Below are 17,834 nucleotides of genomic sequence, written 5' to 3'. Positions count from 1 at the left end.
GTTAATGGCATAACAGAAAATACAGTTGTTTTTATCAAATATGCTGTCATGAATAATTGTAAAATTTATATTGAAACAGCTTCTTCCACTTTGAACAAAATGTCTGTCAGAAAATTTACTAGATGTACCTTATTTGTGTTCATTTATCACTTTGTAATTTTCGTTTTACGCATTTGTCTATTACATATATATTTTCATTTGCACCTATATATCTGACACTTTAACATTTTAATACAAACATTGCAAGTATTTGCATTTTTATTGGAATACTTGGCCTTTATATTTCTCTTTAAATGTAAAACTTTAACTCAGATTTTGAATATTATTCATTGCACACTGGTCTTATGTTCAGTCTTAAGAGTAGGCTACCTTGCATTTCATTACACATATTGTCTGTATTATTATTATTGTACTTAAAATACTTGAAACCATAGGTCTATGTTAATAGATTTTCATTATTTTCTTTCATAAGATAATATGATTATTTGTCTATTTAAGCAACTAAGTCATACTGTAAACTGTGCTTAACTAAGCTGTTCCAAAGATTTTCTGGCATGCCCCTCTTTCAGAAGTCAACAAAAGTTTACTCATGCTCACACAACTGTTAATACAGCCTTCAATGATTTGGCTCAAATACAGCATACACAGAAAAGACGCTTGGCCATAACTGCCTCAGCAAGTGAGATAATCTGATTAGGCCCAGAAATGGGATGCAGTCTGCACAATAGATTTGGGAAAATGTGACTGGACATGAACATGATGTTTTGTTCTGTTCAGGGGGGATTTTGTGAGGAGAGGCATTTGGTAAACCTTTATAAATAATGTTTTGATTAGTTTGATACTGGTGCAGATTATTCAGGAGCATTGCATAATTAGACATCTCAGCATTAATCATTAGGCTCACTTCTGTCTCAAAACTTTGAAGAGGGAATAAAATCATTTTAAACATTTAAAGCCTGAACAATAATGATATTCTTTCTTGTTATGAAACTAAAGAATTATGGAGAAAAAGCGTGACAGCCTGACAGAAAGCATTTCAGTCTGGTATGGTAGCCTGACTGCAGCTAATAAAAACAAGCTACTGTTGTCAAAACAGCTGGGAAAACTGTAAGCTGCCAATGAAATTATTAAATACTCAGTATAACAACACTGTTTCCCGGAAAGCCCTCTTTATTATTAACAACAGTGAACATCCATTCATTTCAGAATTTGAGGTAATGCCTCCTGGAAGATGCTGTAGGACATATCTGGTAAACAAAAAGAAGCACAAGGGATCTTTTGTTACCAAGTGTATTTAAGATAATAAAAGAAAATAGAAATAATACCTCCATGCTGGGAGATTTTAATTTTTAAAGTGTATCAGCTTTTGCACTACTGGCATGATGTTAAAGATGTGATGACGTGTAGCGAGTAGTGTTTATTATTTCTGTTGGGCGAGAAAAAGACCAACAGTGGAACAGTTATGTGGAACAGGTGGCACAGTTATGTTCATTGTTCAGCCTCTTTCAGCCACTTTTATTCAATGTAATGTTATAAGATGTCTGATTTGGATATTTTCCTACAAGGCCAATCACATGGAGTGCTTTATTAGATATATACCCCAGTATTCTGGAGTCAGGCATCAACCAAATAAGTCTCTGCTGTTCTGCAAAGCCTTCATTAATATGTCCAGATTGACTTTGTTAATATCCTTAATGGTGCTTTCTGAGTGACATGCATTGATTGAGTAACTCGCTGAAATATTTAATCCCTAGCTTCTATATGTCTTTTACTATTCAAACTTTATGGATGTTATTGTCTTAAGTCTCTGATGAATTAAACATTGATTCTACATTGATTTTACATGGATGTTGTTTTTGATTTATTATCATATTGTATGGAAGTGTCCTGATGCTGCTGCTCACATACCTGATAAAGTTTGGAAGACTGAAACGTTGTTATTTAGTAACACTTAAATGGTTAAAAAGATGATTTTGTATGGGACAAAAATTCTTTATTTCATTTTTATACATCCGTTTTGACTCTGACTAACTGTAGATAACTGTCGAAAAGAACAAGACTGGCAGAGTTGATTTTAAAGGAATTTGTTGTTGCAACAATAAAAAAATATATACATTTGAAACATAAATTATTTTACAGTTTCTGTACAGCTTTGTGACTTCAGTTCTATCCAAAACCGTTTTATCCAGACTGTAGTTATAAACTCTTTTGAACCCTTTGACAGAGGAACATACTGTACTGTATCCCCCTCTTCCAAAAATAACATATAGCACATGATGGTAACAATGTTGTCTGTTTTTACTGGAGCTGCAGATACGCCTGCTTGATCCACTGTGATGTCATGGATGGGATGTAATTACACCATAAAGCCATACTTATGTTAATGGGGTTTAATGGAGCAGCATCATGTGCGGTGTTACATAAAGGCTGTGTTAGTAAACACTTCAAAGATTGTTAAATTAAATCAGAAAGGCCTACTAATGAATATATTCATTCATTCTAACATGTTTTATTGGTGCGTTCATGTGATTCAATTTGAGTTTTCTCACACTTTCAAAGTAACTATGTGCTTTATACTGTGCGGGTCAGCTCTCAGATTCTTTATTTATTGAGGCAGCACAACAACTTCTTTCAACGACTTTCTCTTTAAACGTTGATCTGTGCACTTGTAGTACATTTGATTTATTACTGTACTCGAGTAATAAAAGTCCTAGAAAGAGGTCAGAGGGGCATCTGTTAGCGTGGAAATGTAGATAGTTGGCTGGCTGCAGTCTGTAGTAACTATTAAATACTGTAACCATTATCAGAGTTTGTAGTCCAAGAGGTGTAGGGGTCAGCCAACATGCTCTGATGATGCGTGGCCAAAATAAGCTCCACCTGCACAGCTAATAAAAAATAATTATTATTGTACGCATGGGTTACTGAGGGCAACATTTATCAGGCCAAATAAGGGTGTATTCATGTTTAAAAAGCAAACAAATTATAAAACCATATAGACAGAAGATGTTTGTTACAATATGACAGATCTGATACTCCTCTTTAAAACATTTAAAACAGAAAGACCAACTTGCAAAATGTATTGGACTGCCCTGAAAGGTTGTAATTGTTATTCGCACCCAGTGAAATCCTGGAGAGGATTATGCGATCACTTGGCGTGTGTGCTTCTGTGTGCGTGTGGTCAATGGACCTGAAACTTGTCCACAGCTGAACCGACGAGCCTAATTGTTTTGTGCTCATCAATGACTGTATGCTTAAGGACGTCTGCGAATCAGACCATGATGGCGACAGTCGTGACCACAGGAATTATGCTTTCAGGTCATCCTATTCTCGTGAACATGAAGGGAATTTCTTCAAACTTGGTACAAATGACCACTTGGAGTCAAGGATGAACTGATTAGATTTTGGTGGTCAAAGGTCAAGGCCACAGTGACCTCATGTGCGTCCCATTCTTGTGAGTGCGATATCTCAGGAACGCTTGGAGTTGGAATTTCTTCCAACTTGATACCTTGGACTCAAGAATAAATTGATTCTCTATCATCCCTCTGTACTGCTCTGCATAAATATCTCTAAGTGAAAACAGCATGTTTTATACTAGAAATTATTCACCTGAGTCACACATGTAAAGGGATTACTTCCATTTTGCGGGAAAAAAAACACTTAATAACTTTTATTAAATTCCATCCAAAGTTAAAGTTAAATTCCTTCAAAGTCTTCATTACATACATTATTTGAGTCTGGACAGACATGGATGTAAACTGCAACTTTACTGGTTAGCGGATTATTTTTTTATTTCTCTGTTAAATACAACCACTGACAGCTGACTTCTAACTCTTCTTAACCGGCCGCAGGGGGGCGTAAGTGATCAACAACTGCTTCAGTATAAAATCTTATTTCAGCTAGGGACAACGTATGTGGGGGTCATGTTAATGTTGGCAGAACTTTGCAAATCTCTGCCGGTTGCATCTGGCCGTTGTGGTGGCATTGCACTAGGAGCTTCCTCATCAGTTGTTGGATCTGCACTCTATAGAGAACACTCTTCTAGTTGGAATTTGAACAATTAGAATGTAAGAAAAGGTCATTAATCATCTTTGCAGATATATCCCTCTGTATCACTGACTTGTTGAAAATGTTGTTGTGCTTATCTTGGTTGCCAAAAATGTTGTGTTCATTTGGTGCGAGAGCGTGGTAATCCTCACAGGGGACTGCCTGGAAATCCCCTGGCAAGTACAGTACTGCAGCTGCGTTCAGCTCAAAACACCACAGCTAAAAGCCAAAGTTCAAATAGGGAGCAGGAACAACATGCTATGGCTGCAAGTGACATGATTTGACTCTCCGATCATTCATGTTGGAACAAAAGTTCTCAGCTACTTTGAGCAGGCGTTGAAAGCTGTCAGAAGACGACTCTGCTTGGCTTGATTTATGACTGTGGACTCACACTAAAGGCAGTATGTCAGCTGCGCACATGGAATTGGCTCAAGGTTTGTCCTCTATTTGGATCAACTTTGAAAGTGTCATTCTTTCCCAGAGGAAGATAAGAAAAGAAGTCTCTCCCAGGAGGAGTTTGTTCATGCATAAATACTGAGTTTTGAAATCCCCAAGGACGGCATATAAACAGTATGAAAGTACAGGTTAATACTTCCATTGGTGACCTTGATGCCAAACATATTTTAATACTGATAAGTGGTGATAACAAGATACCTGATTTGATGAGAATGCAACCCGAGATAAAAAGCATTTCAACACACCAGAAACACAATCTAAACTGTCAGGTCAGAATCCAGTTTCTGCATTTTTAGAGAGTTTCAGGGTATGACCTCAGATCTCTGACATAACACACCCTGAAAGGCATTCGTGTATTGCAAAACACTGAACTCAGGTTGGATGATCTGTTACTAATCTAACAGAATCTATTCTAAGTATATTAACCCTGCTGTTTATTTGTTTGCAGTACAATTTAATATTGAAAAATGTCTCAGTTTTTCACAGCACCGATGCATTAAGCCAGCTCTTAGCCACGCCAGCAATGTGACTAGGAATGGTTATGTCTGTTGGTCCACAATTTTGGTCCAGACTGAAATATTTCATCAACTCTCAGATAGACTTCTAGAGTTTGTGCAGACCATCGTGGTCCAGAGAGGATCGTGAATCCTAATGACATTGATGATCGCATGACTTCTCCTGTAGAACCACGATGAGGTTGACATTTGTGGTTATGAATTAAATGTCTCAGCAACAACTGGATGGATTCCCTTGAAATTTGGGACAGACAATCATGTACCCCTCGGGAAGAAATTACTTTAGTGATCACCTGATTTTCCGCAACATCATCTGATTAAAAGTTTAATTTGTCCAATACTTTGGTGCAAAATCAATGGCATTCTTATTAGCCTCATCTGTACTTTGTGTTTGGGGGTAATTAGATCATGTTAGCATACTAAGATGCTAAACTTAGATGTAAACGTAAAGAAAGACTTGTTAACACAACAGCTTTGTCACTGTGAGCATGTTAGCATGCTGACATTAGCATTTATCTTAAAGCACTGCCTCAGAGCTGCCAGCACAGCTGTAGATCAGAGGTCTTTGATGTGTTTCACAGCATCGACCCCTTAGCTGATAGAGAGACGGAACAGGGGCCCCTGAATTGTGTTGAATATTTTCATGTCTTTAGTTGCTAAGTCAGCAGCAGCTGTAGCATGTTGTAGCATGTTAGCTGTGTTAGCCTCACCCTCTCCACTTTCCCTGGTGGTTTCTGAGTTGGGAACCAAGGGTAGCCCATGTGAATGTTGTGTAAATAATTTTTTTTGTTTGTTCTTTTCTTACAATTATCAAAATGATTTAGTTGCTCCCAGCAGTAACTCTGAGGACCCCTAAGAGTTGCAGACCCCCTGTTGAAGACCCATGCTGTAGTTTTTCTCCAGTCATGGATATTAAAATGCAGAACTACTGTGAGTTGGCAACAATTGTTAGTGTACTATTAGTTCCATGAACACTAATAGTAATAACGAAAAGCCAATGAATGCACTGACTTAATTGTCTGCAATAAAATTTATTCATTCCAGACTTGAAAACTAAATGTACCCTAAACAAACACAATTATTCCTAGGTGGCATTCATACACACAGCACACTGATGAGTTTCATTTACACCAAAAAAATGCATTAACACTCTGCAGAAATGATCAGTGTGAGCAGTGGTCCACAGCCTGTTGTCTGAGGTGGCGATAAGCTTTATGTACAGTAAAGTGTAGGAAAATTGGTTCATACTCTTGACAACAGAGAGTTAGCATCCTCCCATAGGGAATATACAGCATTTTCTGATATGTGTCATATAGGCTTTAAATCAGTTATTTTTCTGCCGCGTCTTCTATTTAGAGCATGGCTAATCTTGTTCAAATATCTTCAGACGAAGGGAGATATCAGATTGTGATATGATATTATGCAGCAAAACCAGAGAGTTTCAAATCTACAAAACCTACAGACCTTTGTGGATGTCATGTCAGCTCCTTGTTTACTCAAAAACCTCAGAATTCCATGTTAAACTGTACTACAAATAAAACAGACTTTTACAATTTAATTCAGCCTATTCTGTTTTTGTTTTTAACTGTCTGCCTCTCTCCTTGACAGCAGAGCCAAATCACTGATATCAAATAGAGCCCAAAACAGGCAAGAAAATCATAATAGTAGGCCACAACTACAAATACCACAAACAAGGTGGCGTATAACAATGTTTTTGCAATGTTACTGCAGGAAAACTTCTCCATCCACCATGAGACATCTCTGTCGTTGCTCTCCTGTCCACCTGACTCCTGCAAAACAGCATCTGTGGGTTCGAAGGCCGCCGTCTCCATGTCATCATCGTGATCCTGAAGGGGGCTGAGGTGTTGCTCTTCATCCAGAGACTCAGTGATGGATGGCATGGGTGTAGACAGCAGTTTGCTTTTGCTTATCGAGGGCCTTTTGCCCACATTAAAACCGGTATCTTTGTTCCTGTCTTTATGGGCCTGGGCCCCACCATGAACAACCCTCAGGCAATGCATGTACAACTCCACCTCATCGTCTGAGTTAGACTCAGAGTCTGATGCGCTACCATCGCTTAATTGGTCACTTTCAGGCTCATCTGTAAAAATGCATGAACCTTCCTCTGCAGCAGTTGATTGACTCTCATCTCTCACAGCTTCTGACAGGTCATGTGTAACATTCTCGTTGATTTGAAAACCTTCATCTTTGAAAAGATGCATTTCAGTTGGGATGTGTGCATTTTTCCTTTCTCCTGTATTTTCTTTGTCAATTACTTTCTTGTCTTGCACATTGTTCACCAGAGCAGATAAACCATCCTCAACCTTATTTTGTGTAACGTCTAAGCTCTCCTCAATACACCTCACTTCATTTTCCCTGTCCTCGTCTGTCACACTCTCTGACTCTGCATCTACAATCTCTGATGCCTCTGTTTCATCAAGTAGAATTCCCTCCTTGTAATCTGGATTCTCCTCTTCTACATTTTCCTCCCTCGGTTTTACCTGATCCTCCCACTCCATGCCTGCTTCATCGTGATCGTTCAAGTGTATTTCCATTTCCTCCTCCCCCTCTATCTCCTCTTCTTCTTGGATATTTATCCTTTCAGTAGTGACCTCTTGAATCTCTGCAAAGTGTTTTTCTTTCTTCAACTCTGTCTCCTCTTCTTCCTCTCTTTTCTCTACTTTGGCTAGATCCTCCTCTCCAGCTGTCTTTTCCATCTTTGTCACTTGAACATATTCTAATTCTGTCACAGTCTCCTTAATTTGTTCCCCTCCAAGCCTCAGTTTGTCCTCTAAAGCATCTGCACCTTTGGTCTTGTCGTCTTCCTCTCTTACAGCTGTGATCTCCCCCACCATTTCATCTATTGCTTTCTTTTTTTCTGTTCTATCTCTTTTTTCTGGTGCTGTCTCAATCCCTGCATCCTCCAACTGTTCTCCTCGGTCTTTCTCCGCTGCTTCAGTATCCTTTGAACTTACTGCATCACCTTCATCTTCATCTGTTAATATGTTTGTCTCCTCCTCTTCAACCATCATTTCCCAGTTTTTCACCTCAGCCGTGTCTTCTAAACAAATATCATCCTGTTTTGAGACAGCAGCCTCTATTTCATGATGCTCTGTCTTTTCTGAAACAATTATTTCGTCTTCATCTTTGAGCTCCATAAACATGTCACCAGATATGTGATAGCTGCTCATCACTGGCTTTTTATTTTCTTCCTCTACATTATTAGTCTCTTCTTGAGTTTCAAGCATTATCTGAGGTGCTTTTTCCTCCATGATTTCCAAACAAGACACACAGCCATTCTCTGTTTCTTTTGAAGCTGAATTATTTATATGGTTAGGAACCAAATCATGTAAAGTGTCTAATAGTTTATCCTCCCCTGAAATGCTGCTGTTTGTTGATATAGTTGCTGTGTTGGCAACGTCATTGTCTTTGTGTGAGTCACTGACACATTTGCAGTCCTCTGATCCACTGCCGCTGCTCTGTTGGTCTGTCTCATCACTAACACACTCTGGTACTCTCTGAGACGGTTCAAGGGACACAAGTGAAGTTTCTAGACTGGTCATGGCTTCTTCTGCTTCACTTTGTGCAAGTGCTTCATCTGGATTAGTTTTAATTTGTGTTGCCTGCGCTGTTTCTGCTGTGCTTTGGCTTTGGAGGTCATGGGTTAGATCGTCTTCCTGTGTTTCCCCCTGGAGATATAAACTCTCAGAGGGAATTTGTGGATTCGACAAGTTTGTATTTAAAATGTTCACAGCATGTAGATGCACTACTGTGTCACCTGAAATAGTTTCTGGAACCTCAGATGTATTTTCGCATCTCTGGTCTGAATCCTGCAGCTTTCCTGAATGATCCAGGATGTCATTTGCCGTCACACTCGGACTTGTTACATTTTCTTTTTCAGTGGGAGGACCATTCAGAGTGCCATGTAAGCAGTCTTGCTTTGATTCCTCCTGAGTCTTAATTACATGTTCCTGAACCTTTTCATTGTCACCGTTAGCATCTGTTGGAGCAGTACAGCTGGTCTCTCTTCTTTCAGTTTGAGGGTAACTTTGAGTTAAGTCTCCAACATTCAGAGCAGCCTGTTCTGGATTTCCCCAAACACCTACGCTCTGACTTTCACTTCCCACTCTGCAAAACACCTGATGATACAGTGGAGCCACCACTGTACCAAATGTGAAGCTGCTGGTCTGGCTAACAAGGCTTTCACTGCTCACTGCTGGGATAACATTGTCAGCTGGTTGAGCTACAGTGTTGCTGGGATATTCAAGACTCATGCCTTGCTCCTGACTGCTCTCCTCAGCTTTGGAGACAGACTTGTTGATACTTTGATGTCCTGCGGGAGCAGGATTGTCATTTGATTGCATTGGGTTGTCTGGGATATCACTCTCACCTCCTGTTAATGTGGCTGAGTCAGCCAAACTGGCACTCTCAGATTTCTCTGGCTCACTGTTGGATGTGTAGTCATGTGCTGGTGACGAATCATGCAGAACATCATGGATGGCTTCCAGAGATTCGGAAACCAGAGAGCCTTCTGATATCCCCTCAGAGAATGATTGCACATCCGAGCGTTTTTCCTCTGGACTTACTTCCTGAGCAGCCTGTTTTGCTTCCGGAGGTGATTCATCTCTTTCAGTGTCATTTGCTCCGTCACCTCTTTGAGCAAAGAGGTCCCTCACCCGAGCCATCCGTGCAGCCCTTCTGCGATTTCTTCGGCTGTAGTTCCGTCGGCTCTCGTCCTGTCCATCAACGACAAGGACAGATTCATTTCAGTTTGCTCACACAGTAGTTATGCTGGTTTAAGAAAAGAGAGTAGGATGACATTTAAAGTTCCATGTCATTCAGTAACGTGTTGGCCTTGACTGCATTTTGGATTAAATATGAAAGGATAAAAGATTAAAATAGTATGAAAATAGCGTGTATGACAAAATATGAGACACTGATGAAATGCAAAGCAGGCACTGAGTGTCCTTTAGGTGCACAGTACATTATGTTACGCTCATGCAACTCAAGTCCCAGTCATGTGACAGAGACTCCAGTGCACCAGGGGTCATGTTAAGTTTGCTATCTCTCCTGAACTTCATAGACACAACATGGTGTCTTTAAGCTCCCTTTCACAGCTATTAATGCATCAAACTCTTTTGCAGTGACTAATAAGAAGGATTTAGGATTTCAGAACATTTCAATTATAATTTGCCAGTCCTGTAGGCCATCAACCTGCTGGGGTTTGCAGATGAAAATTAACCCATATTGCTAAAATCACATAATGGACTCAAATGCTCATGTTAATTAATGTGCATTATCCCTTCTTAAATAAAATAAACAATCATTTATACAGTTTATAATATTATGCTAATTTAAGATAGTGTTGCAAGCAAACACAGTAAACTGGACTGTTGTGTCTTGGTTTATACATGTTCCAAAATAAAGAAATGCTGAGTAACTGTGTGTTTTTTACTCACCTGTAATTTCTGTCTATCTGCTTCTGATGCTCCTGACTGGCCACCTGAGATCTGCTGTGCTTTCAGAGTATCCTCTTTCTCTCTATGTTTCGACACATCTGGGGAAAAGAAACACCTCAAATTTAAACTGAGGCTTCCCTATTTTTTATTTCACAATTATCATATTAATAAACTAAATAAATTTTCACCTGTTGATATGTTTTCCTGAGATGAGGCTTCCATTGCTGACTTGTTTTCCACAGTGGAGAAGTCCTGACTGTGAATTAATGAAATTGTGATCAGTCAGACTGTGACATTATCACCGATCAACAAACCACATAAGGTGACAATGTTGACATACATTAATCCTTTTGATTAAATTGTATTTCAAATAATCATGCTGATAGAGCTTGTCTGTACAAGAGGAAAACCTTTGACTATTGTTCACACAGCTTTGTTGCATGACCCCTGCACCTCACCACAGTTTTGTCGGTCCATCATATTATTCATCAAGCAATAATATAGAGGATGTTTCCACCAATTATGTGACTTAAAGGACCAGTGTGCAAGATTTATGGGGATTTATCTATGGCAGAATATGACATATGAAATTGAATAAAATATACATAGGTATGGTTTTATTAGTGCATAATCACCTGCAAATAAGACTTGGTGTGTTTTTTTTTAGCTTAGAAAGCTCCTTAGCTTATCTTAGAAAAATAGCTTATAATCAGATTAAATGGACAAATGCAATTTTAGTCTGGCTGCTATATCAGGGCCAATATTTTTCAAATGGTATGCCTGTCCACCCTTCCACCTGAGGCAGTGGTTCTCAAACTGAGGGGCAGGCCCCACTGGTGAGACATAGAGCCAGGGCAGGTGTGGTGTGGATGACCAGGAGAAAAATGTGGAGTGAAACAAAGTTGAATATATGATTTATGTATGAAAAATAAACAGTTTGCTGATGCTGTTATGATGATGTTTATTTCACTAAAATTCAGCTTGACTCATTTTTAATTAGTTGCTTCCTCAATTATTGTTAATGACTGACAAATAGTGTCTTGTTAGAAATTTTAAATACTTGCACATCAAATGTGTTTAAAATAAAATGCAAAATATGACAAATGTATTATATTACAGGAATTTGATAATAAAAAAAATACATTATATACAAATTGATATTATGACATTTTATTTAGTAGCCTAAATATGGACCTTACCTTTAAGGAGTAATATGTAAGAATTTTAGTTTAAAACATTATAAAATTAGCCAAATTTTTCAATGGAATGTGAAGAACAGTAAGGACAGTATGTCTAAGATGTCAATGTATTGTGTGTGTTAGCATGCTGACCAGCTAGCTTCAGCCCATCCTGTCTCATCCTGTGTCCGGCCCTGCTCACTGAGAGTCTAAGTCTACTAGCTAACAGCAGCAGTTAGCAGCAGTTAGCAGCTATAAGCTGTCGGTCACAAGGAACAGAAATGAAATAAATCACAATGTTGCTGGACCTGACAGGATATGTCACTTAATTCAATTCGTTCTTGCATGAAAACCACTGACCTAAGGCATGATGGATATTTCTCCTGACCATGTATGATTCTCATAACTAAATACATTGAATTATGTCACCAGTATTGACCTTTTCAAGTCCTTTATATCCTCACCTGACAGTCTTAAGGCAGCTTTTCTTGTTCACACCTCCCCTCTGTGTTTTCTCTTTCCTCTCTTTCATTCTCTGGTGGCAGAACAGCACGTAGTTCCTGTTGTTATTGTTGGACCAGAATGTCCCGACAGGAGTCTCATATCGCAGGCAAAAGTCAACTCTGGCTCCCTGCTCCCCAAATGGAGGCACTAAGGTGAGCCTAAACGAAAAACAGTCTGTTAGACTGTCACTGGAACCGGGGATGTACTCTGCCAGGAGGTCAAAGTGGGTGGACCAGGTGTCCAAAGTGGTTCGGATGTATACTGCCTTTTGGAAAGAGATGTTAAGGACACGGAGCACTCCTTTCAGTATCGTGGTCCCTGGAAGTAACTCAATGGTCTCCAACTCCACTTTCTGCTCCCGCACTTTGACGAACAACTCCTCAGTTGATAACGGACGTGAGAAAGTGAGAGGAGAAAGGAAGTATTCCTCTGTATCCTCACCTTCGCTCTCAGACATGTCATATCCTGGCAGCTTGGGTACATCCCAGGTGTCAAACTCCTTCACTTGCACCAAACTGAGACCTTTGGCGTCTGCGAAGGACACTCTCCTGGAGCCACACAGGGGCGGCTCAGGCTCCGAGTCCTCATCAGAGAATGACGTCCTTCTCCGTGGCAGAGGAGAAGACTTGGGCCTGATGCCAATCACCATCTCACCCTCATCATCATCCACATCCAGGTCCAGGGTGCTGAGGCCTGGCACTCCTAAGAGGCTACAGGCCCCAGACGGTCTTGGTTGTCCCACAGACTCCATGGGGCTCTCCGTGAGAGAGTCAGTGTGAAGTGAACTGCAGCGCTTCTGCTTCTGGCAACTGACATTCAACATGCTCTGACTTAACAGATGGAGTCGAGTTACAGATGACATTGTTGCAAGGGCCAACACTATAAATAGGCCAGAAGGGACTTAAACTATGTACAGTAGTCCAAACTCAGGAGGAGAAAATATCATCCTCCTGCCTCTTTGAGGCAGAGCGTTTTTCTAATATAATTTATAATATAAATTCATAATTAGCCAATTTTCCTACTGCAAAAGTACACAAACACATAGATGTTTTATGGACATTGTTCTTATGTAACTGTACTAATAGTTCCTTGGAGATTTAACACTGTTTGTATAACAAGCACGAGTATTACCATGGCAGCTATTTGTGTTTTGTTGATTTTGGCCAACAATGGGTCACATGAGATCTAAAATAGAACAAATGGTTGTTGCATACTGTTGAGGCCAGCCATAATTTCCACTGATCAATCAATCACTCTCCCAGGGCTCAAAATTAACTTTTTCTCTTCAATTTCTTTAATCTTTTTTTCATTCAACATAATAAATTCAAGTTCAATAACTTCCAGTAGCTCGAATCACTTCAGTTCACTCTGGTCAGCCATGGAGGTTCTGCTGTTTGTTCCCTGCACTCATATATGAATGAAAAAATTTAAATCACCCTAGGTGTTTGACCAAAATCAGTGTTCATTATTCTTTAAGTCATTGGTTGAGTTACTGGTTCTTGTTTATTTCTAACTGTCTGATAAATACAAATGCACATTGCAGTCCAAATGCAAACCTGTTTCTAGTTAGTATACAGTGACATTTACATACACACACTTTGAACATATCTTATAGTAAACAATTTTATATTAAACACCATAACAGTGTTTAAGTTTGTACCTAACAACTAAAATGTATTCTACGATGCTTCAAGGTGATCATTTCATTTTTAAATCAGAATCAGAAAAAAGCCTTAGTGATGGTGAAATTAAAGGTTTTATTGCGAAATGCCCCTATTATAAAACACCTGTTTTTAGAATGAAGTTTGGTTTTAGTAGAGAAGTGCTGGTTCCTTGGGGAGTTATAACGCCACTTGTATGATAAGCATGAGATGCACCGTGGCAGCTCTTTGTGTTTTGTTGTTTTTGGCCGACAATGGGTCACGAGATCTAAAACAGAACAAAAGGCCTTTGCAGACTGTTTAGGCCTCAAAAATAACTTCCACTGACCAATCGCTGACTCTCTGATGGTGCAATAAGTGTGAAAGTCTGATAGTATGTAAGAAACCACCACTCCACAAAAGCTTATTTATTTGTCTGCTTATCCCATATCAAGATTTATCTGCAGATAACAGAATTATACAGTTTACAGTTATGCATTGTTTTTGAGGTATTTCCTGAGTTTATCTCACAGCTGTGACAAAGTGGCATGTCTAGCCCGAGCCAAAGTGGTTAGTCCTTAATCCTACTGAGCAAATAAAATACATATTTTAGCAATGAGTAAGAGTGTTATGTCTTATCTGAAAAATGGTGACACATCCCCCCCCCAATTCGAATTGGATATGAACAGTATAAAAGCATGTAAAAGCTGTGAGGAAGATGTTAGTTTTGTCCAACAGGAAAGAACCAAATTGCCAGAGGATGTGGCATCCAATACGGACAGGATACTTTGAATTTCACTGCAGTGCCAGGACTTGGAAGTCTCTGTGAAAATAAACAATGACTACAGAGAAAGGGAAAACAAGAAAACATCTCAAGGACACTTCATACATGAAAGAGGAAAAAGCAGGATGTGATTTCATAAATGCATCTAAGACAGAAGAGAACAGCAGAGAAATTAGTGCACCGAAAACCTTTGAGAGCATCCTCACCGACCCAGACAACTCAGACAATCCCTCCTCTAAGGACACTCAGCTCTTCTCAAAGCCCTCGCTCTCCTACATCGCCCTGATTGCCAAAGTCATCCTGTCCTCCCCCTCCCAGAAACTCAACCTGGCGTCCATCTACAGAACAATGGAGGAGCGGTTTCCCTACCTCAGGAGCCGGGGTGCGGGCTGGAGGAACAGCGTGCGGCACAACTTGTCCGTGAATGACTGCTTTGTGAAGGTCAGCCGCTGCGAGGACGGTCGGGGACATTACTGGGGTGTCCACCAAGCTTACCTGAGAGACTTCCAGCAGGGAAACTTCAGGCAGTACAGGAAGGCCAGGGGGAGGAGGGAGAGGGAGCGATGTGATGAAGCAGCAGGGTGTCTGGCTTGGATGGGGACCAGCTGCTTCTTGGGAAGGTTCTGTGGTTGTGTGGAGCCACATTGCCCTCTGCAGGAACCAAGGAGGTATCAGATGTGTTCCTTAGACTGGACCCGGCCTCATTACCAGCCTTGGAGCGTCAATGTGGGCTGGGTACAATCCCCCAGCTGGATGAAACGTTACTGTTTTCCAGAGAGGCTACCAGACTCATATGGCAGTGCTACAGCTGGGAGAGGGCATGAGAGTCAACCCATGACCTCCAGACTGCACTGCTGGGAGATGAATGACCCAGTGCTCACAGCCATGAAAGAGTCATATGACAGCAGGTTCATGACACCAGCCTTCAGGTCTCCTGGCTGCTGGTGTATGTCTCCAGTCATCAGAGAGTTTAAAAAAACACTCAACTTTTAATTTCAACACTTAACCATCTTAAAGTATTATTTTTGTCATTGCCTTGGATCTTACTAACCTGTGTACAGTAGGTCTGTAACCTGACAGATAAAAAAAACTTTTCAAGTGTGCTATGGTGCTCTTTACAATTCTTGCAATCAAAGTAATATCTTTCTTTACACATCAGAAGGCTGTACAACAAAATTAAGAGTTGTAGTTCCTTCATGCTACACACAAAATACTTTGTACAATACACACATCTCAGCAATGAGTCCCACATTGTCCCACATAAGCATGCTCTGGTTTGTTCAGATCTGGTCCCCCTAGATTGAATGTAAGCAGCAGCAACAAGATATGATCAACATCTTCATGTAAAAAGTATAATCTATATGTTTGTATATGTATATACATGTATGTATGCCTATGATACTATCTATTTGGGGATTATTGTACTGTTACAGTGAATTGTGCTTTTCTAAAATGCTGACTATATTTTTCTCCTCTCAATGTGCCATAAAATTATAGGGTTCACCGCTTTATGTTTCTTTTTCTTGTGTGGCTCACCATTTTGTAATCACATGACCTCTCAGGTGACCTCTTGGTACTTGTGAGGTGTGTCTGAATTTTTTTCATGGCCTGAAATGTCACTTTGTGATATATTAATAAAGGTTCATGGGACTTCACATGTACTTCTGTCTAGCACTTAGCATTTATTACATTTAAATGTGCACCCTTTTGTAAACTTAAAGCATTAAATTAAAAAGGAGAACAACTACTCAGGTTCTTTCTGCCTCTGAATATACAGAACAAATGTATATTCCTTTTCTAACAATAAAAACTGGAGGGCAGGTAAATACTAATCCAGTAGGTGGCAGAAAGTTACCTTGGTAACAATATCTACAATTCAATCATTAATTGCTCTCAGATCTGTCCTGCTTTTGTTTTGTAGAGAGAAGATATATTTGGCCTCTCTGCTCAGTTGTCCCTTATATAAATGCATCATATCCATATGCAGTGTGTATACTCTGAAATTTCTTTGGCCAGTAATTCTAGGTCAGTTTTGTATCTATTTTTTTTGGGTCTTAGTTATGCTTAAACTTCAGACTCTAATGCTATTTCGTTTTTTTTTTTTTGACTAAAATAATTACTTCTAAAAAATCTGGATTTAAATTATACTGTTTATACTTGTGTTGGTGCACCTTTGCTAAATGAATATGAAGAAAAACTGAGGAGTACAGCATTAATCTACATTTACATGATATAAATAGCTTCCTCTTTAACAAGTATCATCCTGCATTATTGCTGTGTATATTCATTCAATGCCAGTTTTTTTTTTCTTCATTCCAATGCCATGACATTTTTGTGTCTCTGTGAAAATATAAAAGAATATATTCAGAGTCTTTGTTCTTACCTTGATATGAAGTATAATTACTCTTGCAGGTACGGCCGCCTGGCCTTTGGCCCTCATCATCCTCCTTCATCATGTACTTTCAATCTGTAAAAGATATTTTGCAATAAAGAGCTGACATTACAAGAAACCATTATAGGAGTTTGATAAAGGTGGCATGCTTAAAAGAGGGAAACAAATAAAAAGATAGACAAGAGCAAAAAAAGGGAGTAAAGAGAGCGAAATAACTGAACCAACATGGTTAAAAACACAAAGAGGCGCAGAAATGTCCTGCACACAGTTCACTGCATCAGTCATTTCAGGCTGTTTGGCAGCATAGCCGTGTTGAACTTCTACACTCTAAGGTACACTGCATTTATCAGCAGCCAAAATTAAAACACTTTTGTTTTTAACAGATGTACTGATATGCTATTCAAATAAAAGCACAGACGCGACTGTAAATAGCTCTTTGATAACAGTTTGACAGTTGTGTAGCTGCAGAGCTCTTTTTGTTGTTCAAAACGCCGTAGATACTGCATATCTAAATAAAGTCGCAGACAACTATACTTGTCTTTTCTCAAAGAGAACCCTGCGTTTTAATCATAAAAGACGATAAATTATGCTTATTTTGAGGCATTTTGTTTTCTTTTTTATTGCATTGTGTATGTCTATGAATATCAACAAAGAAAAGCAATGCCTGAAAAAATGCAGCTGTAAAGCACAACATCAATATTTTTTATATTATTACAATGTATAAGTGACATTTATTGATTAATTCAAACTGTAGAGGACTTTTTACAAATGCAGAAAAAATCTCACTACAAACCTCATGCATACTGTTACTTTGAAGTCTACAATAAAAAATTATCTATAACTCTTCCTGATTTGTTAACTA

The 17,834-nt window shown here is 39.3% G+C and overlaps 1 protein-coding gene across 1 annotated transcript; it reads right to left on the bottom strand.

Moving 5' to 3' along the window:
- Positions 1-6,362: 6,362 nt before the first annotated feature.
- ppp1r3ab (protein phosphatase 1, regulatory subunit 3Ab) lies at positions 6,363-13,051 on the bottom strand. The gene is made up of 4 exons (XM_084735006.1): positions 12,117-13,051; positions 10,663-10,730; positions 10,475-10,572; positions 6,363-9,751 (listed from the first exon to the last, which is right to left on the bottom strand). The coding sequence occupies exons 1-4, from the start codon at positions 13,016-13,018 to the stop codon at positions 6,575-6,577; spliced, it is 4,245 nt and encodes a 1,414-aa protein (XP_084591132.1). The 5' UTR covers positions 13,019-13,051; the 3' UTR covers positions 6,363-6,574.
- Positions 13,052-17,834: the final 4,783 nt, after the last annotated feature.

Source organism: Lutjanus erythropterus, chromosome 13 (assembly GCF_056507025.1).
Source record: "Lutjanus erythropterus isolate fLutEry1 chromosome 13, fLutEry1.hap2, whole genome shotgun sequence".
NCBI classification, from domain to species: Eukaryota; Metazoa; Chordata; class Actinopteri; order Lutjaniformes; family Lutjanidae; genus Lutjanus; species Lutjanus erythropterus.
Note: the sequence above shows the minus strand (reverse complement) of the source record. Positions and strands in the feature narration are given on the sequence as shown.